Consider the following 20781-nt stretch of genomic DNA (forward strand, 5'->3'; position numbering starts at 1 on the left):
CTAATTAATTACATCAAAAATCCTGAAAATGTTTGATTCATCTGAGAAGTAGGAAATGTTTATGCAGAAATTAAAATAATGTAAAAAAAGCATTGTTCCAAGATTATTATGAAAGAACTACCAATGAGTCAATCACAATCTATATTGGGAATCTGAACATCTTAGCAAAAGTATAATAATAATAATCCTTCACCACCAAACTATGAAGCCACGTGTCATTTCAAATAGGCATCCAAATTCCAAACTGAAGTAGCATTAGCATGTGCATGCCATGTGCCTTTGAGTTTGAAATGGCATGGCATTTTTTCCTTCTTAGAGTTATGCATCTCAAGATTCTAAAGCCAACCAACAAAAAGGGAAAAAAAATAAAACAGAACATTTGGAAACAAGATATGAAAATGTTTCTAATAATCTATATCTGAATCTAGACAAGTTAGATATTTTTCTTAGTAGACAGGGTACAAGAAAAGAAGAAGAAAATTGAAATAAACTCGAGACAAAGTCCAACAACTAATATTTGAAATACTATCTTAAAAGTCAAAACCATAAACTTTTGAAGTGGGAAATACAAAGGGACAAAAAAAACACATTCATTCCCACTTGTAATGTCATCAAATTAAGTATAATACCCATTTGAAGGGGCAAGTGTTGTTGAATCTTCACCCTCCTTACTGCACAATTGTTATTTTCATCAACCACAGCAGGCGGACTTTTGAGCGGCTTGGCCACCACCGGCAGCCTGGTCCGGTTGGTTGATCTTGATCGCCTGAGGCTGAACCACCACAGATAGATAATATCAGTTTCATCATCAAGCACCAAAGAAGCAACATTTTTATGTACTGCCTTAACCCCCATATATAGTTTAAGCCTTATTCGGTTGATGTTTTCATTTTTAATGTTTTCTGCTTTCGAGATCTTATGCATGAAGAAAATGAAATATGAACCAAACAAGTCCTAATCTTTTAGAAAAGAAATAATGAAATGGAGGAAAATAAAAGGTCAAGTACATACTTCAGCCTTAGAACTGTGTCAGCAAGCCTTTGCTTGATATCTCTAGCTATTGAAAAGAAAACCTCCTCTACATTCATGTTTGTCTTTGTACTCTGCAAATGTTCTTCCAATATAAAACATAATGAAGTCACATGAAACTCAATGAAAATGTGGTTGTCAACCATGTTCTACTCACAGTTTCGAAAAAAAACTTGACACCATACTCATCGGCGAGAGCTTGACCTTTGGCGGTAGGAACAGCCTATAGAGGAGAAAAGGGACCTTGCGTTGGTATCGAGCGATAACAGTAAGATAAAGACGGATATGAACATAAAGATAACCCTCTTAGGTACATACCCTTTTACTTTCATCCATATCAGCCTTGTTACCAACAAGGATCTTGTTTACATTGTCAGAAGCATGTTGTTCAATGTTGCGAATCCAATTCCTAATATCTTCATAGAAAGAAGCAGGTACATTAAAAATTGAAAGCTGGTCAACATGGACAAAGAGGCTTAACTATAAAGCACATAACCTCTTTGTTGACATAATTTAATAGAAATCAGAGAAAGAAATTAAACACCAGAAGACTGAAACTGAAAACATTTTTAAACGCTAATGCAATCAGGGTAAGGAGAGTAATACTGTTGAAAGATGCTTCATCAGTAACATCGTAAACAAGCAAAATGGCCATGGCTCCACGGTAATAAGCTGCAAAAGCATGTCAGATTGTAAGAAACATTTTCCCTCTATCCAATTAATGGGGGAGATAAAATCAAAGTTTGGGACATTTATCCGCATATAAACATCAAATAACAGTGAATCTAAAACGAGCACAACATGTTAGATTAGCCCGGTTGCATAAAACAAATGCCCATACCTGTGGTAATAGTTCGAAATTGCTCCTGTCTGGCTGTGTCCCAGATTTGTAACTTGATGCGTTTACCGTCAAGTTCAATGGTTCTTATCTTAAAATCAATGCTGCAAAATTGAGTAATAAATTGTAAGATAAAAAGATTTTCCATAACAAAATTATCAATTTTTACCTGTGTTATCGACGCATAGACAGAGAATATATGTTTAGATGTTGGTGACAACTTACAATGGCTGTATTAAATTGATGTATTTTGAAAGTACAATATGCCACATCAACATGTTGTTCTAACTCCTATAGCATTTTCACAAGGAATGAAGAATCAATCGATACTAACCCAATAGTGGTGATGAAACTGGTGGTGAAGGAACCATCAGAAAATCGCAAAAGAAAACAACTCTTTCCCACACCTGAAATGAAAGCCATTAAATGAAGGTGAAATTGTACTACTTGAAACAGATAAATGTATACGAACTTGTATATTTGGACAAGAAAGTTGATATATATTTTTACCTTTGGAAACACCATGATACTGGAAATTTTAGATCAGCCCGAGAAGACACTAATGAACTGCTTTCCATAAAAAACCCTGCTATCTACAGGTAATAGGATCCCAACAGCATAAATCAAAATCAGTTCCCTATGCAAGTTTCTCGTCTTAATTTTGTCTTAAACATTCTTTAACACCATTCCACAGTGTGCCTTATAAACTTAATGTAACTTGCACAACTTCAAATGCCTGCTACTCAGCTATATACTTTACTTCTAGGCCTAGCTAAGTAGAGAATCAAAGTACTTCTCCAACATCTTCTTCAACCTCATTGCCACATCAACCATTGTAAAATCCCAAGTTATAACTTCTCTCTATATAATTTGATATAGAGAACAAGATCTGGAAAGTAAACGAGAACCCAAATAATCCACCTAAACAAAAATCAAGTTATGTAAACACAACATGTTGAGATAATAATAATTAACTATAATTATAACAAGAATAATTAGGGAAAAGGGAAAGAAGGAACAAACCGCTATCGCCAATAAGAAGGAGCTTGATGAGGTAATCGTAATCGGCACGTTCCCCAGCAGGTGGAGCTGCCATCTCTCTCTGTTTCTATACATTTTTAGACTTGTAATGAATTTAACTTAATTAATTAGATGAAAACATATACACATTATAACATCAAATATAATAGTATTCAACAAAATCTATGACAAATTGTTAACTGTCAATTACTTTAAAAACCTTCAAAGACAAGATTATTTTAAACTTTTATCTTTGACAACTCAAGTATATTTTGGTTGTTGTCATCACCTTCTCTATTTTCTTATCCCAAGAATAACTGGTTGAATTAGCTTTAGGAGCATGCTGAGTATTCCTTAGTCAATATGCATTGTTTCAAACATAGAAGAAAAAGCCAAAAAAGAAAAAAGGGCTCACTTGGGTTCTGGATCCATGTCAGAATTTTATGCCTTGAAGCCTGAAAACAATTACTGCTTTAGAATTCTGAAAACATACAACAAACCTGCAATAAAAGATACATTCATATTAACAAATTAAAACTTGAGAACTGATATCAATAGAAGCTTCAAACATTGCAATGAATCTCATGTAAACAAATAATTCAGAAATACATGGTTATAAGGTCAGAAACTAAAACTATATTTCTTTAAATGTTCATCCAAATATTTGTAATACAACACAGATTTTTTGTCCAGTACCGGAACAAAAGAAAGTAAGAAAATATAAGTGATGTGATGTTTTCATAAAAATTAACACCAAACCTTTAATTCCATGGTAAACAAAGATGCACAGAATCAATATATTTTATTATTGTTTTTGAAAAGCAAAATGTCTAGGTCAACATAAAGGGAACAAATCATAAACATAAAAAAGTGCATCATATGTTCCAGTGTAAAGACATACTTCTGCTGTTCTAGAGTGCCAACAGAATCCCCTTCTCTGTGTTACATACTGAATTATCATAGAACTTCTAAATAGCAAATACCCCTTACAGATAAAATACCACAACTCTTCTTATGACCATCTTCCAAATTTTATTCCATCCCATAGGATTAGGTGACTATCCCCAAACCCACTCCCCATTATCTTGATCAATTTAGCAGGAAAATAACATTCAGAGTCATATGGATCAATTCATTTTATATATATCGATAAATTCTTTTTCCTCTCATATTTGTTTCATTCATGGACAGATTTTGCCAATAAATAGACTACACAATTTGAGTATTTGACAACCACATCTTAGCAACACACCACAAATATCATGAATCAAACCCTAGAATTGAAGTAACACAAGAAAAAAAACTAGAATATACAGATAACAATATTAAAATATACAGAACAATTAAAATACACAGATAAAAAATGGTGAATGAAGAGAAATGGGTTAAAAAATCCCAAAAATGGTGTCTTTCAGAGATCAAAGAAGAGAAGATCCAAATGGTTCGTGATGTTACGTTCTCTTTCTCTTTATCTTCTCTATGTTGCCACCACCTTTCTCTTCTATTTCCCATCTTTCCCATTTACATTTTTCTAATTAAAAAAATAATTGCAAATAATACAAAATAGTTTCTATACACTTTTAGACTTGAAATGAATTTAACTTGATTAATTAGAAGAAAATATATACACGTAATATCAAATATAATAGTATTCAACAAAATCTGACAAATTGTTAACCGTCAATTTCTTTAAAAACCTTCAGAGACAAGATTATTTTGAACTTTTATCTTTGACTGCTCTAAGTATATTTTGATTCTTGTCATCACCTTCTCTATTTTCTTATCCCAATTCCCAATAATAACTGGTTGAATTAGCTTTAGGAGTATGCTGAGTATTCCTTAGTCAATATGCATTGTTTCAAACAATCTCAGTGTAAGTATTGGATTTCAAATTCTAACAGTTAATTCATCTTGAGAAATGATGGCAAGCCACAATAGCTGGTTTTGAGGTTGAGCCTGTGAGCCATTCATAAATCATACTTCATCTCTCTCACCAATAGTCTCCACATGAACACAAACCATCCTTAAAATGATGAAACCTATTTGAATCCCTTACAATGATCTCTCTTTGAACAAGCTTTGATATAAGCTTTATTGCTGCATGACAGTTTACACATGCTCTAAGATTCTTTATGATTCTAAGCGTCGTTCCAGGAGCAGTACTAATTAGCCCATAAGCAATTGCAATCCTCTCACTATGAACACAAAGATTCTCCTCCTTCTCTTCATAATTCAGATCATGCAGAACAGAATCTGTATGAGGGACAAACCCAATCTCCTTCAACCTTTTCTCCAATCTCTGAAGCTCATTGAAGATTTCCTCGGTCCTTGGATGCGACTTATCGCCTACATGAAATGCCTGCAGTTTCCCATTGATCTCAATTAAACTGAATCCAAGGTCTTTATTTAACCCTTTTTCCTTCATAAGAACACGAACACGTGCAACGCAATCCCACATACGCGAGGAAGCATAGAGATTAGAGAGTTGTACATAGTGTCCTGTGTTATAAAGATCCAACGAGAATAGCTTGTTTGCTGCATATTCTCCCATTGTTACATGGCGATGGATCTTGCATGCACTCAGAAGTGCTCCCCAAACACTCACACCAGGTTCAATTGGCATTGTCATGACAAAAGCAAAAGCTCTGTCTAGATAACCTGCGCGCCCCAAGAGGTCAACCACACATGAATAATGCTCATTGCGAGGCTCAATTCCGAAGTCTCTCATGCAATGGAACAGCTCCCAACCCTGTTTTACAAGGCCAGAATGATTGCATGCTGTGAGAAGCCCAATAAAGGTGACATCATTTGGACAAACCCCTGCTTGTTTCATTGCTTGGAAAAGACAAATTGCTTCCCAGCCTTGACCGTGTAATCCATATCCCATAATCATTGCACTCCAGACAACAACATCCTTTTCAGATGTACGATCGAATACCCTGCGAGCAAATTCTACACTTCCACATTTTGCATACATGTCTATGAGGGTGGTGTTAACAAAGATGTCAGTTCTATATTTACTCGCAGTAACATAGTCATCCATCCATTGTGCTAATTCAACGGAACCAACTTGTGCACAAGCTAAGACTGCAGATCTAACAGTGACAGAATCTGGTTGTATATTTCTTCTGATCATGTCGTGAAATAGTTGTACTGCTTCCTCGGCATGACCATTTTTTGCATAACCAGATATCATTGCATTCCACATAATCACATTATTCGTCTCCATTTGATCAAAGAAAGATCTTGCAACTGTCACCTGACCACATTTTGCATACAATGCTATAAGCGAAATATGCAAATCGGACTCATCTTCAAGACCCATTTTGATGACACAACCATGAAGAGATCTTCCTTGCTCCAGGTCATCCACATCAGTATAAGCCCTCATAATACTTACCAGAGCAATCCAATCAGGTTTCACATCGGTTTTTCTCATTTGATCAAACAATCTCAAAGCTTCCATAGCTTCCCCATTCTGCGCATATCCAGAAATGATCGAAGTCCATGAAACAATAGTTCTATCACACAACCTATTAAACACCACTCTTGCATTACCAATCTGACCACATTTAGCATACAACGCCAAAAGGCCATTCTGCACAAACACATCCAAAACAAACCCATATCTGAACACCTGACCATGAACTAACCGGCTCAAACCGAAATCCGACAACTCAGTACAAGCTTTGAGCACATAAGGAAAAGTGTAGCAATCTGGATGCACCCCTGCCGATCTCATCCGGCTATACATTTCAACACTCTCCCTAAACATGTTGCTTCTCGAATAACTCCTGATAATAGCATTCCACATAAACACATCTGGATGGCGAAATTCATCGAACACCTTGCGTGCATAACAAACTTCTCCAATATTTGAACTTCCATTAACAAGTTTTGTCATGAGAAACCCCTTATGCTGCAACCCCGAGACATATAACTGGCTATGTATCTGATTCAATTGGTTCCTGTGTGTTGAATTATCAATAAGAGAAGCATAGAAAGAATCCGAATTGAAGCTAGGATCAATTTTAACACAAGGTTCTTCGAAGGCAAGTGCTGGTGAAGAACAAAAATGTTTGAGAAAATTGAGGAAGAACAAGCATTTGGGTATTTCAAAAGATTTAAACTTTTGGTAATTTGTAGCAATAACACACGATGATTGCTGAAACAGAGACACCATAGCCAACAAGTTATTCGTTCTTGGTTACCACACTGCCAACCCGTTACCCACACCATAAATAGCCACCGTGACCACACAGACGCCGCCGCAAGAGTAACAGCACAAGTCTTCCCGCTATCCACTGTATGACCTCTCTTCGCGCTACCATCTCCACCGCGTCTGATATGTTTCAGAACCAAACCGGTAATTGACCAAGTCATATAACTGGGTAACCAAATCACTAGTTCAACAATAATTACTTAAAAAGTAAGATTGTTTATTGATATTATATAATTTTAGATAGCTATTTAAAAAAAGAAAATAGAAGAAAATAAAATATTTAATTTCTAGGGCAATTTTATTTAATAAACAGAAGAATTTGTTGAGTTATAGGATTTTTTTAAAATAAAATAAAAAAAATTATTATTTTCTCAGAACCTACTTTTTAATTTTAATTTATTATTTTTGTCTCCGTATAAGGTGAACTTTTTTTTTTTTTTTTTGTCGATGAATTGGACAACTCCCAATCCTAGGTTACACACCCACCCACTCACACACACTAACCTAGCCACTGCTAGGGTTCGAACTTGTGTGGCTTTGGATTGAGGCAAATACTTTTGCCATTGAACCACATGCCTCGGCCAAGGTGAACTTTATATGGGTTAAATTTTGGATTCATTGTCCCTCCCATGGACTTGAACCCAGGTATAATTGTTAAGGAAACACATAATATGCCACCAAGCCTCTAACACAAGGCTTTTCTTTTTTACTTTGGACTTTTTGGTGGACTTTTGGGTGGTCCCAAATTGGGATTTGGGAGTAGTACCCTATTGGTCGAATAGTTGTTCACCTCCGGCCCAAATAAAGTACCAAAAATGTGAACAATCTAACCAAGTTTTACAGTCCCAAATCCATTTTTACCGATGAACTCTAAACTATTAAAGTAGTTGAAGGTTTCTTCATCTGTGTTGTAACCTGTAATTAAGACCGCATGGTATTTTGGAGTCTCTCATTATGTTCAGCTAGTCATAAGTGTCATAATCAACATAGATTCTGAGTAAGCTATAGACTGGCCCACATATATGTATTAGAAAATCTCCCTTAACAATTGCTCTATCTTATTGATTATCCCTTCATCGTATAATAATAACATTTCTGAAAACCCAATTTTAAGTTGAGGTTGAAAATAAAATAAAAACATGGTATGTGTTTGTTTCAATTTTTTTAACTAATGTAATAAGAGACTAATTGAAAGAATAATTTAAATGATTAAAAGTCTCCCACGACTATAAATGAGATTTGTAACTAAGAGTGCATTTTGGTCGTGGAAATTGTTGTTGTAATCTCTAAATATTGATTCTACCTTTCACAACACCTATCAATGAAGGTTGCATACATGATACTTAGGAAAAAAAAATTAAACAATATAATTATAACATAAATAATAATATGTTAAACTAAAGAAAATGATAAATAAATGTATTGATGCATTAATGATTGATTTTGTGCTTCTGGAGTTTGTACTTGTTCTCTAGATTATCGATTTTGTTCTTAAACTGTTGTTATGTAGGACATTTTGTTAATTATTTAATTTTGACCTCACTGTGGGACTAAATTGATGCTAAATGAAACTTTTTAGGATTCAAATAGAACACTTTAAACCTTAAGGACCAAAACAGAATTACGCCCAAACCTAGGAGACCAATTTAGTACTTTACCCTATTTTTTATTTGTAACCGAGATTGCATTTTGACAGTAGAAATTATTGTTGTAATTTCTAAATATTGATTCTAGCTTTCACAACACCTATCAATGCATGTTGCATACATGATACTTAGAAAAAATATTAAATAATATAATTATAACATAAATAATATTTTTTTCCAAAAAAGTCACCTTTCTAAAATAAAGAATTTATACTTGCATACAGAAAATTCATTAAGAATTTGATTTCTTCTCGTAATCACTTCATGCAGCATAAGTCCCCAGTACATCGTAGATGGATAACGAAAGAAATTCATAGTGTTATGAAACTACAAAATTATACTTAAAGTTAATTCAAATATAATAATTACAGTATCAAATTATTTAGATTATTTTTTTATCAACAATAAATGTAAGTTTAATTATTATAATTTTTTAGTAGAAGTACATAGTATATAAAATATAATAATTCAATAAATATTTTTTAAGAAATTTTTTATTCTCTTCAAAATGAGAAGAACTAAAAAATATTTGTTAAATTATTATGCTTTATATACTATGTATTCTTTATGTACTCCCACTAAAAAATTAACAAATAAACTTACATCTACTATTGATAAAAAGAAATAATCTATGTAACAAATCTATTAACAAAAACTACACAAATAAACAAATTAAAATAAAATAATATACAAAATTATAAATAAACAAAAAAATAATATTCTAATATAAATCTAAAAAAAATACCACATCAACAAAAAAATTTGTCGAATCAAGTTTTACAGTCTCAAACCCATTTTTATTGAAGTCAGTGTCTGAACTCTAAACTATTAAAGTAGTTGAAGGTTTCTTCATCTGTGTTGTAACCTGTAATCAAGACCGCATGGTACTTTGGAGTCTCTTATTAGGTTCAGCTCCACCCAAATAATGGTCATAAGTGTCATAGTCAACATAGATTTTGAGTAAGCCATAGACTGGTCCATATTCGTATATGTATTAGAAAGTCTCTCTTAACAATTGCTCTATCTTATTGATTATCCCTTCATCATATAATAACATTTCTGAAAATCCAATTTTAGTTGAGGTTGAAAATAAAATAAAAACATGGTATGTGTTTGTTTCATTTTTTTTAATTAATGTAATAAGAGACTAATTGAAAGAATAATTTAAATGATTAATAGTCTGCCACAACTATAAATGAGATTTGTAACCGAGAGTGCATTTTGGTCGTAGAAATTGTTGTTGTAATTTCTAAATGTTAATTCTAGCTTTCACAACACCTATCAATAAATGTTGCATACATGATACTTAGGAAAAAAATTAAACAATATAATTATAACATAAATAATATTTTTTATTTGTAACCGATAGTGCATTTTGACAGTGGAGATTGTTGTAATTTCTAAATATTGATTCAAGCTTTCACAACACCTATCAATGCATGTTGCATACACGATACTTAAGAAAAAATATTTAATAATATAACTATAACATAAATAATATTTTTTCCAAAAAATTCACCTTTCTAAAACAAAGAATTTATACTTACAGAAAATTCATTAAGAATTTGATTTCTTCTCGTAATCACTTCATGCACTATAAGTTCCCATTACATCTTAGATGGATAATTAAAAAAATTCATAGTGTTATGAAACTACAAAATTATACTTAAAGTTGATTCAAATATAATAATTACTGTATCAAATTATTTAGATTATTTTTTATCAACAATAAATGTAGGTTTAATTATTGTAATTTTTTTAGTGGGAGTACATAATATATAAAGTGTAATAATTCAATAAATATTTTTTAAAAAATTTTTTATTTTCTTCAAAATGTGAAGAATTAAAAAATATTTGTTAAATTATTACACTTTATATACCATGTACTCTTTATGTACTCCCACTAAAAAAATTAACAAATAAACCTACATCTACTATTGATAAAAAGAAATAAGCTAAGTAACAAATCTATTAACAAAAACTACACAAATAAACAAATGAAAATAAAATAATATATAAAATTATAAATAAACAAAAAAAATTTATATTTATATTCTAATATAAATCTGAAAAAATACCACATCAACAAAAAACTTGAAAAAGTTCAAATAATAAAAAATAAGAAACAATTACTAACTCAACAACTTAACAATTTTTTTATTTGAAAATTTTTATGAAATTTCTATTTGAAAACTTTTCTAAAATTTTTTAATGGAAATTGTGTAGAGATTGGCAACACAACAAAAAGTTCCAATTAGAATAATAGAAAGAATGCAACTCATGGAATAAGTCATGAAAATAATGCAACTCATGCAAATCATCAGAAAGCTCGAATTATACTAACTTTAACACTGATTCTCTTAAACAAAATAAGAAACAATTATGAAAATTCATAGTGCTATGGAACTATAGAATTTATACTTACATATAGAAAATTCATTAAGAATTTGATTTCTTCTCATAATCACTTAATGCATGCAACATAAGTTTTCAATATATTGTAGATGGGTAATGAAAGAAATTCATAGTAGTATAAAACTATAAAATTATACTTAAAGTTTGATTCAAATATAATAATTAATAGTATTAAATCACTTAAAATTATTTTTTTTATCAACAATGGAGGTAGGTTTATTTGTTGTAATTTTTTAGGGGATTATATAATATATAAAGTATAATAACTCAATAAATATTTTTAAGAAATTTTTTATTCTCTTCAAAATGAGAAGAACTAAAAAATATTTGTTGAATTATTATACTTTATATACTATGTACTCTTTATGTACTTCTACTAAAAAATTATAACAAATAAACCTACATCTACTATTAATAAAAAAATAATTTAAGTAATAAATTTACTAACAAAAACTACACAAATAAACAAATTAAAATAAATTAATATATAAAATTATAAATAAACAAAAAAATCATATTCTAATATAAATCTGAAAAAATACGTCTTCAACAAAAAACTTAAAAAGGTTAAAATAATAAAAAAATAAAAAACAATTATTAACTCAACAACTTAACAATTTTTTTTATTTGAAAAATTTTATGAAATTTCTGAAAATTTTTCTAAAAATTTTCAATGAAAATTGTGTAGAGACTGGCAACACAACAGAAAATTCGAACGAAACTAATGGAAAGAATGTAACTCATGAAATAAGTCATAGAAATAATGCAATTCATGCAAATCATCAAAAAGTTCGAATTATACTAACTTAAAGCTGATTCCAATAATCAAAATAAGAAACAATTATGAATTCAACAACAATTTAAATTAGATTCTGACTCCAAAGGAAAACTCCAAAATAATCTAAGAACCAAATAATAACAAAACAAATTCATAACTCATGGAGATGGAGTAGAGGCATACCCAAAAATAAGCTTTGAGATGACTACACGAACTTCAAGAAGATGTTAACTGTGTGGCACTGCTTTCTTTGCCGGCTGGGGAATGGAGGGAGAATTGCATAATAAATTAATAATGATATATATTTGAAATTTACTTCGGTATTTTCTATTATTTAAGAAAAAAAAATAGTATATAGAAAGAAATATAATTAATTTTCCATTTGATTACTATTATCTACTCAAACCTAACTTTAAAATGTCAAATTATTCTAATATAATAAAATATAAATTAGTATAATATATTTAAAAATTTAAGATAAACTACTGTTTTTATTATCTGTAATAACATTACGGAAATATAAATTTTTAAAAATGATGTAAGCTTTGTCCCATATTATATATTATGGCAGAAAATATTTATTGAATCAAACTATTTTTATTAAAAAAAAGTTATAAGAGACAAAAGTTCATGTGAATTAAGAAGATCAGAGTCTCCATAAATAAAAAAATCAAATAAATAAATTTTTTAGTTATTATTTTCATGTGAAAGAATTTAATTTTTTACTAAAAATTAATTTTAATATTTATTATCTAAAACTTGAAAGAATTTAATGTTTATACTTTAACATTTGATTAGATGTTAAGTCTGTTGTATAAATAAAAATAATTAATTTTTATATTTATTATTTTAAAAAATTTATTTTCTCTCTCTTTATATATAAAAATATAATTAGATATTAGTGTAAAAAATTTATATTGATAGTTATAAAATTAATTTAAAATTATTATTTTTTGAAACAATTGAACCTTGATCTGATTATTACATTAATATTTTTTTTAATTATATGTAATAAATATATAAAAAAAGAGAAGTAAAATATAAATTAAAAATATAATTAATAAAATTATGAAATTAAATAAAAAAAATCTAAAATATGTATATAATAATAATATATTTTTTTATGTGAATATATTATGAAATATTTTATAATTATATTTAATTATAAATTTACTGTATTTTTTATAATTTTATTAATTTATTTGAATTTTATTATTTTATTAATTTTATTTTTGGTAGAACATAAATGTAAAGAGGGACAGAAAATGAGAGAAAAAAGAGAGAGAAAAATAAAGAAGAAGAAGGAGAGAGATAGAGAGTTTGTTAAATTTGGAGAAAAAAATTAGTTTGTCAAATTAGTAATATAAAAAAGGGTTAAGTAAAATTTTGGTCCCTATGATAAGGGATGAAAATTTTTTTTGTCCCCGATTTTTTCGCTATAAAATAGTCCCAAAATTTTCAGTTTGTTTTAAAATCGTTCTTTTTATCAAATTTTTTATTTTTATTCCGAAAATATCCTTAACAAACAAATTTAAAAAAAAAAAAAAGAAAAAAACCACGGGTTAAGAGAAATGTGGGAGGGTATCAGCTGGAGGAGGTTGGGTTTTGGTTCAGGGAGAAGAGGGGGAAGGGAAGTGAAGGGGAAGGGGAAAGGCCACCGCCGCTCTTGCTCCTCGTCGTTCAGTCCTCACCGCTAGATCTCACCGTGAGGGTGGACGTCGCGCGCCGCGAGCCGTTTCTACTCCTCCTCCTGCCCTCGTCGACGTCATCGCCTCGCCTTGTCGCCCTCGTCGTTTGTTTTGGTAATTATATTTATGGATTTTTTGTTCTTGTAATTGAAGATGAATTTGAAAATTTTTTATTATTGTAATTGTAACTGAGTTTTGTTAATAAAAGAGGAAAAATTTTAGTTTTAAATTTTGTTGATGGTTCTGAGTTTTGATTGTTCTAATTTTTCGAGTTCTAATTTTCTGAAGTGGTGGTGGTGGTGGATTTTGAGTTTTGTTATTCTTCTGATGACGATGATGATGACCATGATGATAATGATGGTGGTGGTGGTGGTGGGTTCTGGTATTAGCTTGGGCTTCTGGTTGATTTTTGGTTGATTTTGTTATTTTTCTTATGATGATGATGATGACCATGATGATAAATGTGGTGGTGGTGGTAGTTGGTTTTGGTTTAACTTAGCTTCTGATTGATTTTGGGGGAAGTTCTGATGATAATGATGATGACCATGATGATAATGGTGGTGGTGGTGGGTTATGGTTTGGCTTGGGCTTCTATTGATTTTGGTTGATTTTGGGGAAGAAGGGGGAAGAGTATTTTCGTTCGAAGGACAATTTTAAAACTTAGTTAAATTTTTGGGACTATTTTATAGCGAAAAAACGGCCGGGGACGAAATAAATTTTCGACCCCTATTTTAGGAACCAAAATCGTATTTAACCCTATAAAATATAAATTATAAAGGAAAAGTATATAAAACCAACTAATAATCAGCCAAGAATGGAACAACATAATTAATTATAATTAGTTTTATTAATTTATAATTTAATTTATTTTTTAAATTATTGTTGACCACGTTCAAAACATGATGGAAGATACGTTAGTGATAGGAGAGAATCACGGAACAGATGCTTTGATCATTAATTAGTTGGGTCCATATAATTAATTATGTTTTATTAATGCGTAACACATGAAACATAGAAATCATATCCAAAACCATCCAAGTTACAAGAAAAAGAAACATCCGTGTGCCTATCAGTAACAACATCCGGTTAAAGTCACCGGTGCCTCTGGTTTACCACTTAGATTCTTGGCTTATATAGAGTTGGTTCCCTAGCATTGTTGAATTATAAATTATATATAGAACGGGAATGATAGGGAGAAATAGAGAAGGGAAGAGAGATATATAAGAGAATGGAGAAAAAAGGTTTATTAATTTTAAAAAAAAAATATTTCATCTCAATTTTAATAAAAGAGTGTCATGTGACATGTTTTAGTTGTTAAATTAATAATATATTATAATTATATTTCATCTCAAATCTACCAGTTAAGTATATTCTAAAATCCAAACACAAATATTTATTTCTTTAATAAGCATCGATATCTTATCTAAAATAAACTATTAAGATTAATTAGTTGTTTTAATATAAATATATGTTAAAAATATAAAATAAATATTAAAAATCATTTTTAAAAAATACATGTATTTTATACACATAAATTTATATTAATATATACAAAATACATGGTGACTAATTTTGTATCCTAATAATATTTTCGATAAATTCATATATATTATATCTAATAAGTAGCTGATTTAATTGCTAGGTTTTTTTTTGTACATATAGCATAATTGATTATATATAGTTAAATCATAAAAGTTACATTTAATTAGAAGCAACATTTAATATTTGTAACATATTAAATAATAAATTCTTACAATGTATTCTTAAATATAAACTTTGTATTTAATATTTTGAGTTTGTTTTAATTTTATTTTTATTTTTGTCTTAACATATTCAAAGAGGTTAATTGCTAGAAAGTTCAGTGACCCTCATGTCCAAAATAACATGAAACTCTGGCCATTTTTTTTTCAAGTCACTAATGTTGATGACGTTCCAAAGATTGTTGTTGAACACAAAAGTGAGAAAAGGTCTTGCACTGCTGAAGAAATCTCATCAATTTCTTAGAACACAAGTAACGAATGCGGTAATTACAATGCTTGCTTATTTTAACGACTCTCAGCGGCAAGCCACCAAAGATGCCGGTCGTATCGCCGGCCTCAAGGTAATGAGCATACTCAACGAGCCAAGTGCGCAGCAATTGCTTACGGCCTCGACACTAAAAATTATTTTATTTATTTATAACTTAGATTCTAGTGAATGCTATTCTATCATCTTTAAAGTAACATGTAAATTATTTTCTCTGACGTATTATATTCTAATTTGATGTTTATTTTAATATATTTATTAAAATATTAATTTAAAAATTTTTTTATAATAACTAAATTCTAAACTAAAATATTATTGATGTGACAAATTAAAAATAAAAATACAAATTAGTGTCACCGTAAAAATGTTCAATTTAAAAAGTTTATCGTGTCAAATTGATCTTTAAATTTAAAAATTTATTCTATAAAATTTGGTTTCAAATTATATGAAAAAAAGAAAGAAATTAAAATAATTTATATCATGTTTTTTAAAAATTAATGTAGGCATGTAGCTAGTTTGCAATTATTTTCTATGAAGGTTTGGATTTTTATTTAATTTTTGTTAGAAATCAAAAATTTTGTGTGAAAAATAAAAAAGTAATATATAATATTATTTTTCAAATATTTTGTTAAATTTCCAATAAATTTTAATGATTCGAAATTAATTTCTTATTTTTTATTTTATTAGATAAATTAGTTATCCAACATATTCTACTAAAAATTTAAAATAAATAAACACCCATTAAAATATGACATATCAGATAGGATAACATGTTATTTTAGAGAGAGTTGGATAATATTTACCAAATTATAAATATTTAACTCTAAATCCTAAATTATAAATATAAATTTTAAAATTGAGTAATATTAACTAACAAAACATTAATTTCCTACTTATTTATCAGTTTATATAAATTAACTAGTCGTACTTTTTTATACATGTACAATATTTTGTTCTTAATTATTATTAGTATTATTTTAATTAACATAGTACACTTGCAGTAATTAACTTTTGGTGACGAATATGCCAATATATAGGTTCAAATCTTTTACTCAGGTCACAATGTTACATGCAAACAATAATCTTGGTAAACTCAATACTAGTGGAGAAAATTAATAACCAATGAACTCCAATCCACACACACTCTATCTTCTTCATCGTCCTCGCTTATCAGCAGCCAAAATTGAAAGTGTCTAAAATCTTTTTCTTCTCTTTCAAAAACTTATACGTCATTATTAGATAAATTAAAGAAAGACATACGGATAATTATATGTCTAAATATATAACTCGCTATCTCAACCAACTAAAAATATTAAGGAGAAACAATATTAAAAATGTAAATTCAATTTACAAAGTTTGAAAAGAAAATGATTCATTTAAAATTATGAATAATTTTGCTGTATGATTATAGCGATTTAATTGAGTGTTAAATGTACTAACAAGATATTCGCACAATGCGCGAATAAGACAAAGGAAGACTATAATAACGTAAATGTAAAATATATTTGCTAATAAAAAAAGTAATGCTATAAAATATTATGTTATGTTATTATTCATAAATAATACAGTCAAAATATAAATGATGTTCTAAATTTTCTATTATTTGACTTAAATATTAGAAATTAAAATAATACTTATATTATCCAACTAATACAAAACATTTATATTTTGACTAATCTTGAAGAAATACAATTTTGAGGTAATAGGCAGCATTGTCAATGGGGTCGTTGGGGTGGCTCAGTTGGTTTCTACTGTGTGTTCTATTATCCAACTAATACAAATCATATCATCATGAAGTCGGTTGTCCTAAAATTTTATGTATTTCTTTAGGTAGTTTTGGAACTCTTAGGATGAGAGGTTCCTAGTTTGCCTTTTTCTTTTGTTCTGTCTTTAACTCTTGCTGCTTTTGGGTTCTTTGAACCCCGTTTATCACAAAATAAATAAATAAATAAAAAACTTAATTAGAGATCTATTTTCCTGCTACTAGAAGTATTTGTGAGAATGAGGACCTTTTGAAGAGAATATATATCCGAATTGCTCCTGTTGAAATGGGAAGTGCGGTTCAGTTTGGTAAGACTAGAAGCAAATGTTACTACTGACTTTATTGCATATATATATATATATATATATATATAACAAATTTTAGATTCATGCGATCAAAAATTATTTTTATTGATGTAATATTACGTAATTAGATATATGTATAAAATTATTTTATACTATTAGTACATTAAAATTAAATTCAATATTTTATGAAATAAAGTTTTTATTACTTAATGCTTGGGATTAATTTTTTTTTATTAAAATCATAATAACCTTTGAAATAATTGCTTGTATATATACTTTATAAGGTAATTTCAAATTATTTAATTTGTTCGGCTTACAAAATATTTTAGTTATAATTTATTTTGAGATATTTTTTCAAACAGGGTTTTAGTATTAATTTCCCCAAACAACTTTTTTGAGTAAACATAGTCTTATATTACTCTTAGATTATCCCAATATGGTAAATCATAATTTGAATCTTCTTATCTTCTTCTTCTTAAAATAAATTAAAGGAATTGTCCATATTTTAAATGTTATAATTTATATCAATAAAATAACATTGGGTCTAATAAAAAAAATGTATGTTTACCAATTAAAACACACACATATATATATTTGTTGTTCATCAAGAGGAGAGGTAACGAGGCCTATATATATATATTTGTATGGTTCTATTTATTATTTTGTTTTGTACGTTTATTCTTGTTAATTAATCATTCTTTTACAATACCGTAACTAATTAAGAGTTTAGTCAACATTCTTCATTTAAGATTTAACATTAAAATAAAATATTCAAAATTAAAAATAATAAAAATATTCAAAATTCAAGCTAAAAAACATCTAAAAGTGACATAAGGTAAAATTAACTTAGACTTTATAATTTAATAGTTAAAATTTAAGATTTACGATTTAAAATTAAAATTGGTCGTCTGGAGGTGATGACCGTAGTATTGATTGGTGTCCAATGCTGGAGAATGATAGAGGAAATTGTTGTAATGAGAAAAAATTTAGGAAAAAAATAAATTAATCCTTGAGCTTTTATTTTGTGGACAAATTCGTTCCTAAAAATTTAAAAATACAAAAACGCTTTTTGCTATTCAAAACGTTTGACGGATTGATCTTTCCATACAAAATGCTCTTCTAGATGTAACGGAGACGGTGATGTGTCGCTTAGTTGGCGTGTATTGGACCTAGACCACCAAAACGGTGTAGGTAAAAAAGTGAATTGAGATTAGGGACAAATGTGTCTTTCGATAAAAAGATGACGTCGTTTTTTTTGTTTACTTTATGTCTTCAAATAAAACTCATTTGTCATTACCGTTGTTCATTTTTGTGAGTAGTTGAGAGTGGTGATATTGTGCAATATTAAATGGTTAGCGACAAAATTATTTTACCCAGTATACGATACGTTTCACTGCCGCCAACCATAAAATGTATGAAAGTTGCAAAAGAGAAGGACGAAATTGCTGAATACTATTGATTTTGTGGTATTATTATTGTTTATTATTTTGTTTTGTGCGTTTATCTTTGTTAATATATAATAATTCTTTTACAACACCACTTGCACGAAATGCAGACATTATTTCTAGTTCAACTCTCTCTATAATTGCAAGCTCTTAGAGAAGGAACAAATAATACTGTTTCCTCAATTATATATTTTTTCATACATGTAGACTATTTTGTTTTTAGTTATTATTAGTGTTATTTTAATCACAACTAACACAGTACAGTTGCATTATTAATTAACTTGATGATATTTTAGTTTACTAAGGTCACATGCAATGAAGGCAAACAATAATGTTGCCATCTTGGTAAACTCAACGGTACGTAGCGTAGAGAAAACAATGAACCCCACATTCACATCTATACATCTTCCTCATCGTCCACCTAGCACCCGCTAAAATTGAAAGTGTCAGTCTTTTTCTATCTCTTTCAAAACCGTGATGGTAGACGATGAAGTTAGTTTGATATCTAAATTTAATTAAAGAAAAAAAAATAAGATTTGATTAAATTTTAGATGTATATTACAGTGCTTATATATATAGTTGTCTAATTTATTAAAAAAAATAAAAATTAATATTTAATTTAAAAATAAAAAAATATATTTTTTAAAATATTTAAAATTTAACATAAAAAACAAATTCTTTTCAACGAAAAATTCAAGAAATAATCTAAATTATCGTAATTTGTATTTAAGAAGAATTAATTCTTAATTGATAAATTAAATTTTAACATTATAAAACATAAATTTTTAAAATTGGATCAAAAGTCAAATTTTTTTTGAGTATTGAATAAAAGATCCATGGGAAACACCAAATTCATGAACACAACAAAATTTGTCTAAATTTTATTATAAAAATAATTTGTTCATCTATTTTCTTGGAAGTCAACCTATAAAGTCTTCTGTATTTATTTCTTTGGCTGCAATTAGTCCAAGTGATTTTAGTATAATATTTTTCATTTCAATAAAAAATATCTTTAAAAAACAAATATACTTACTTGTTAAGTATATTCCAAAATCCAAACACAATAACAGTGAGGGTAGTCTTTTTTTTTTTACTTTTTTCTTTTAATCAACCTATAAGTCTTCTGGGCTAATTGTTTTTATATTGTGTTATTATTGGTGTTTTTTATTAATATTATGATATTTTGGTGTAATGCAGTGATATGAGATAAAAGAAATCGTGAGTAACGATTTTAAATAAGACAAAAATTTTAAAAAATTAAAAGAAATCGTGAGTTACGATTTCAAATAAGACAAAAAAAAGAAATCGTGAGTGATGATTTTAAATTTTTAATTAAAAAAAATATGATTTATGAAATCGTGAATAACGATTTTTTTTATTATGCAAATCGCAAGTAACGATTTATATTATGGGAAAGTTTAGGGGGCCAGCAATTCTATTGAATTTTGGCCAATATGTAACCAGCAGAAAAAGGTGAGCCATTGGATAAAATTTCACACCAATGTCACACCATCAAATTATCATTGATGGCTAGTTGATGGCTAACAATCACAAAAATTGCTGGCCCCCTAACATTGCTCATATATTATACATCACACTTGTGAAATA

At 28.8% G+C, this 20781-nt stretch overlaps 1 protein-coding gene and 1 pseudogene across 11 annotated transcripts; both read right to left on the minus strand.

The window, feature by feature from the left end:
* Window positions 1-691: 691 nt before the first annotated feature.
* Window positions 692-2963, minus strand: LOC130975949 (ras-related protein RABE1c-like; annotated as a pseudogene).
* On the minus strand, window positions 2202-7282 carry LOC130973456 (pentatricopeptide repeat-containing protein At3g12770). Of its 11 annotated transcripts, XM_057897992.1 has the most exons (5): window positions 4655-7282; window positions 3303-3387; window positions 2891-2990; window positions 2378-2460; window positions 2202-2274 (listed from the first exon to the last, which is right to left on the minus strand). In XM_057897992.1, exon 1 carries the CDS (start codon window positions 7068-7070, stop codon window positions 4878-4880), a length of 2193 nt encoding a protein of 730 aa, XP_057753975.1. In that variant the 5' UTR covers window positions 7071-7282; the 3' UTR covers window positions 2202-2274; window positions 2378-2460; window positions 2891-2990; window positions 3303-3387; window positions 4655-4877. The 11 variants fall into 11 exon arrangements, with proteins under 11 accessions (XP_057753975.1, XP_057753973.1, XP_057753974.1 ...); XM_057897990.1 differs by having other exon boundaries at window positions 2891-2975; window positions 3303-7282; XM_057897991.1 differs by having other exon boundaries at window positions 3303-7282.
* Window positions 7283-20781: the final 13499 nt, after the last annotated feature.

This window comes from Arachis stenosperma, chromosome 4, assembly GCF_014773155.1.
Source record: "Arachis stenosperma cultivar V10309 chromosome 4, arast.V10309.gnm1.PFL2, whole genome shotgun sequence".
NCBI lineage: Eukaryota > Viridiplantae > Streptophyta > Magnoliopsida > Fabales > Fabaceae > Arachis > Arachis stenosperma.

What these genes read in the sequence shown, in the direction of transcription:
- LOC130973456 (XM_057897992.1), bottom strand. Translation starts at nt 7,070, where the DNA reads ATGGTGTCTCTGTTTCAGCAATCATCGTGTGTTATTGCTACAAATTAC.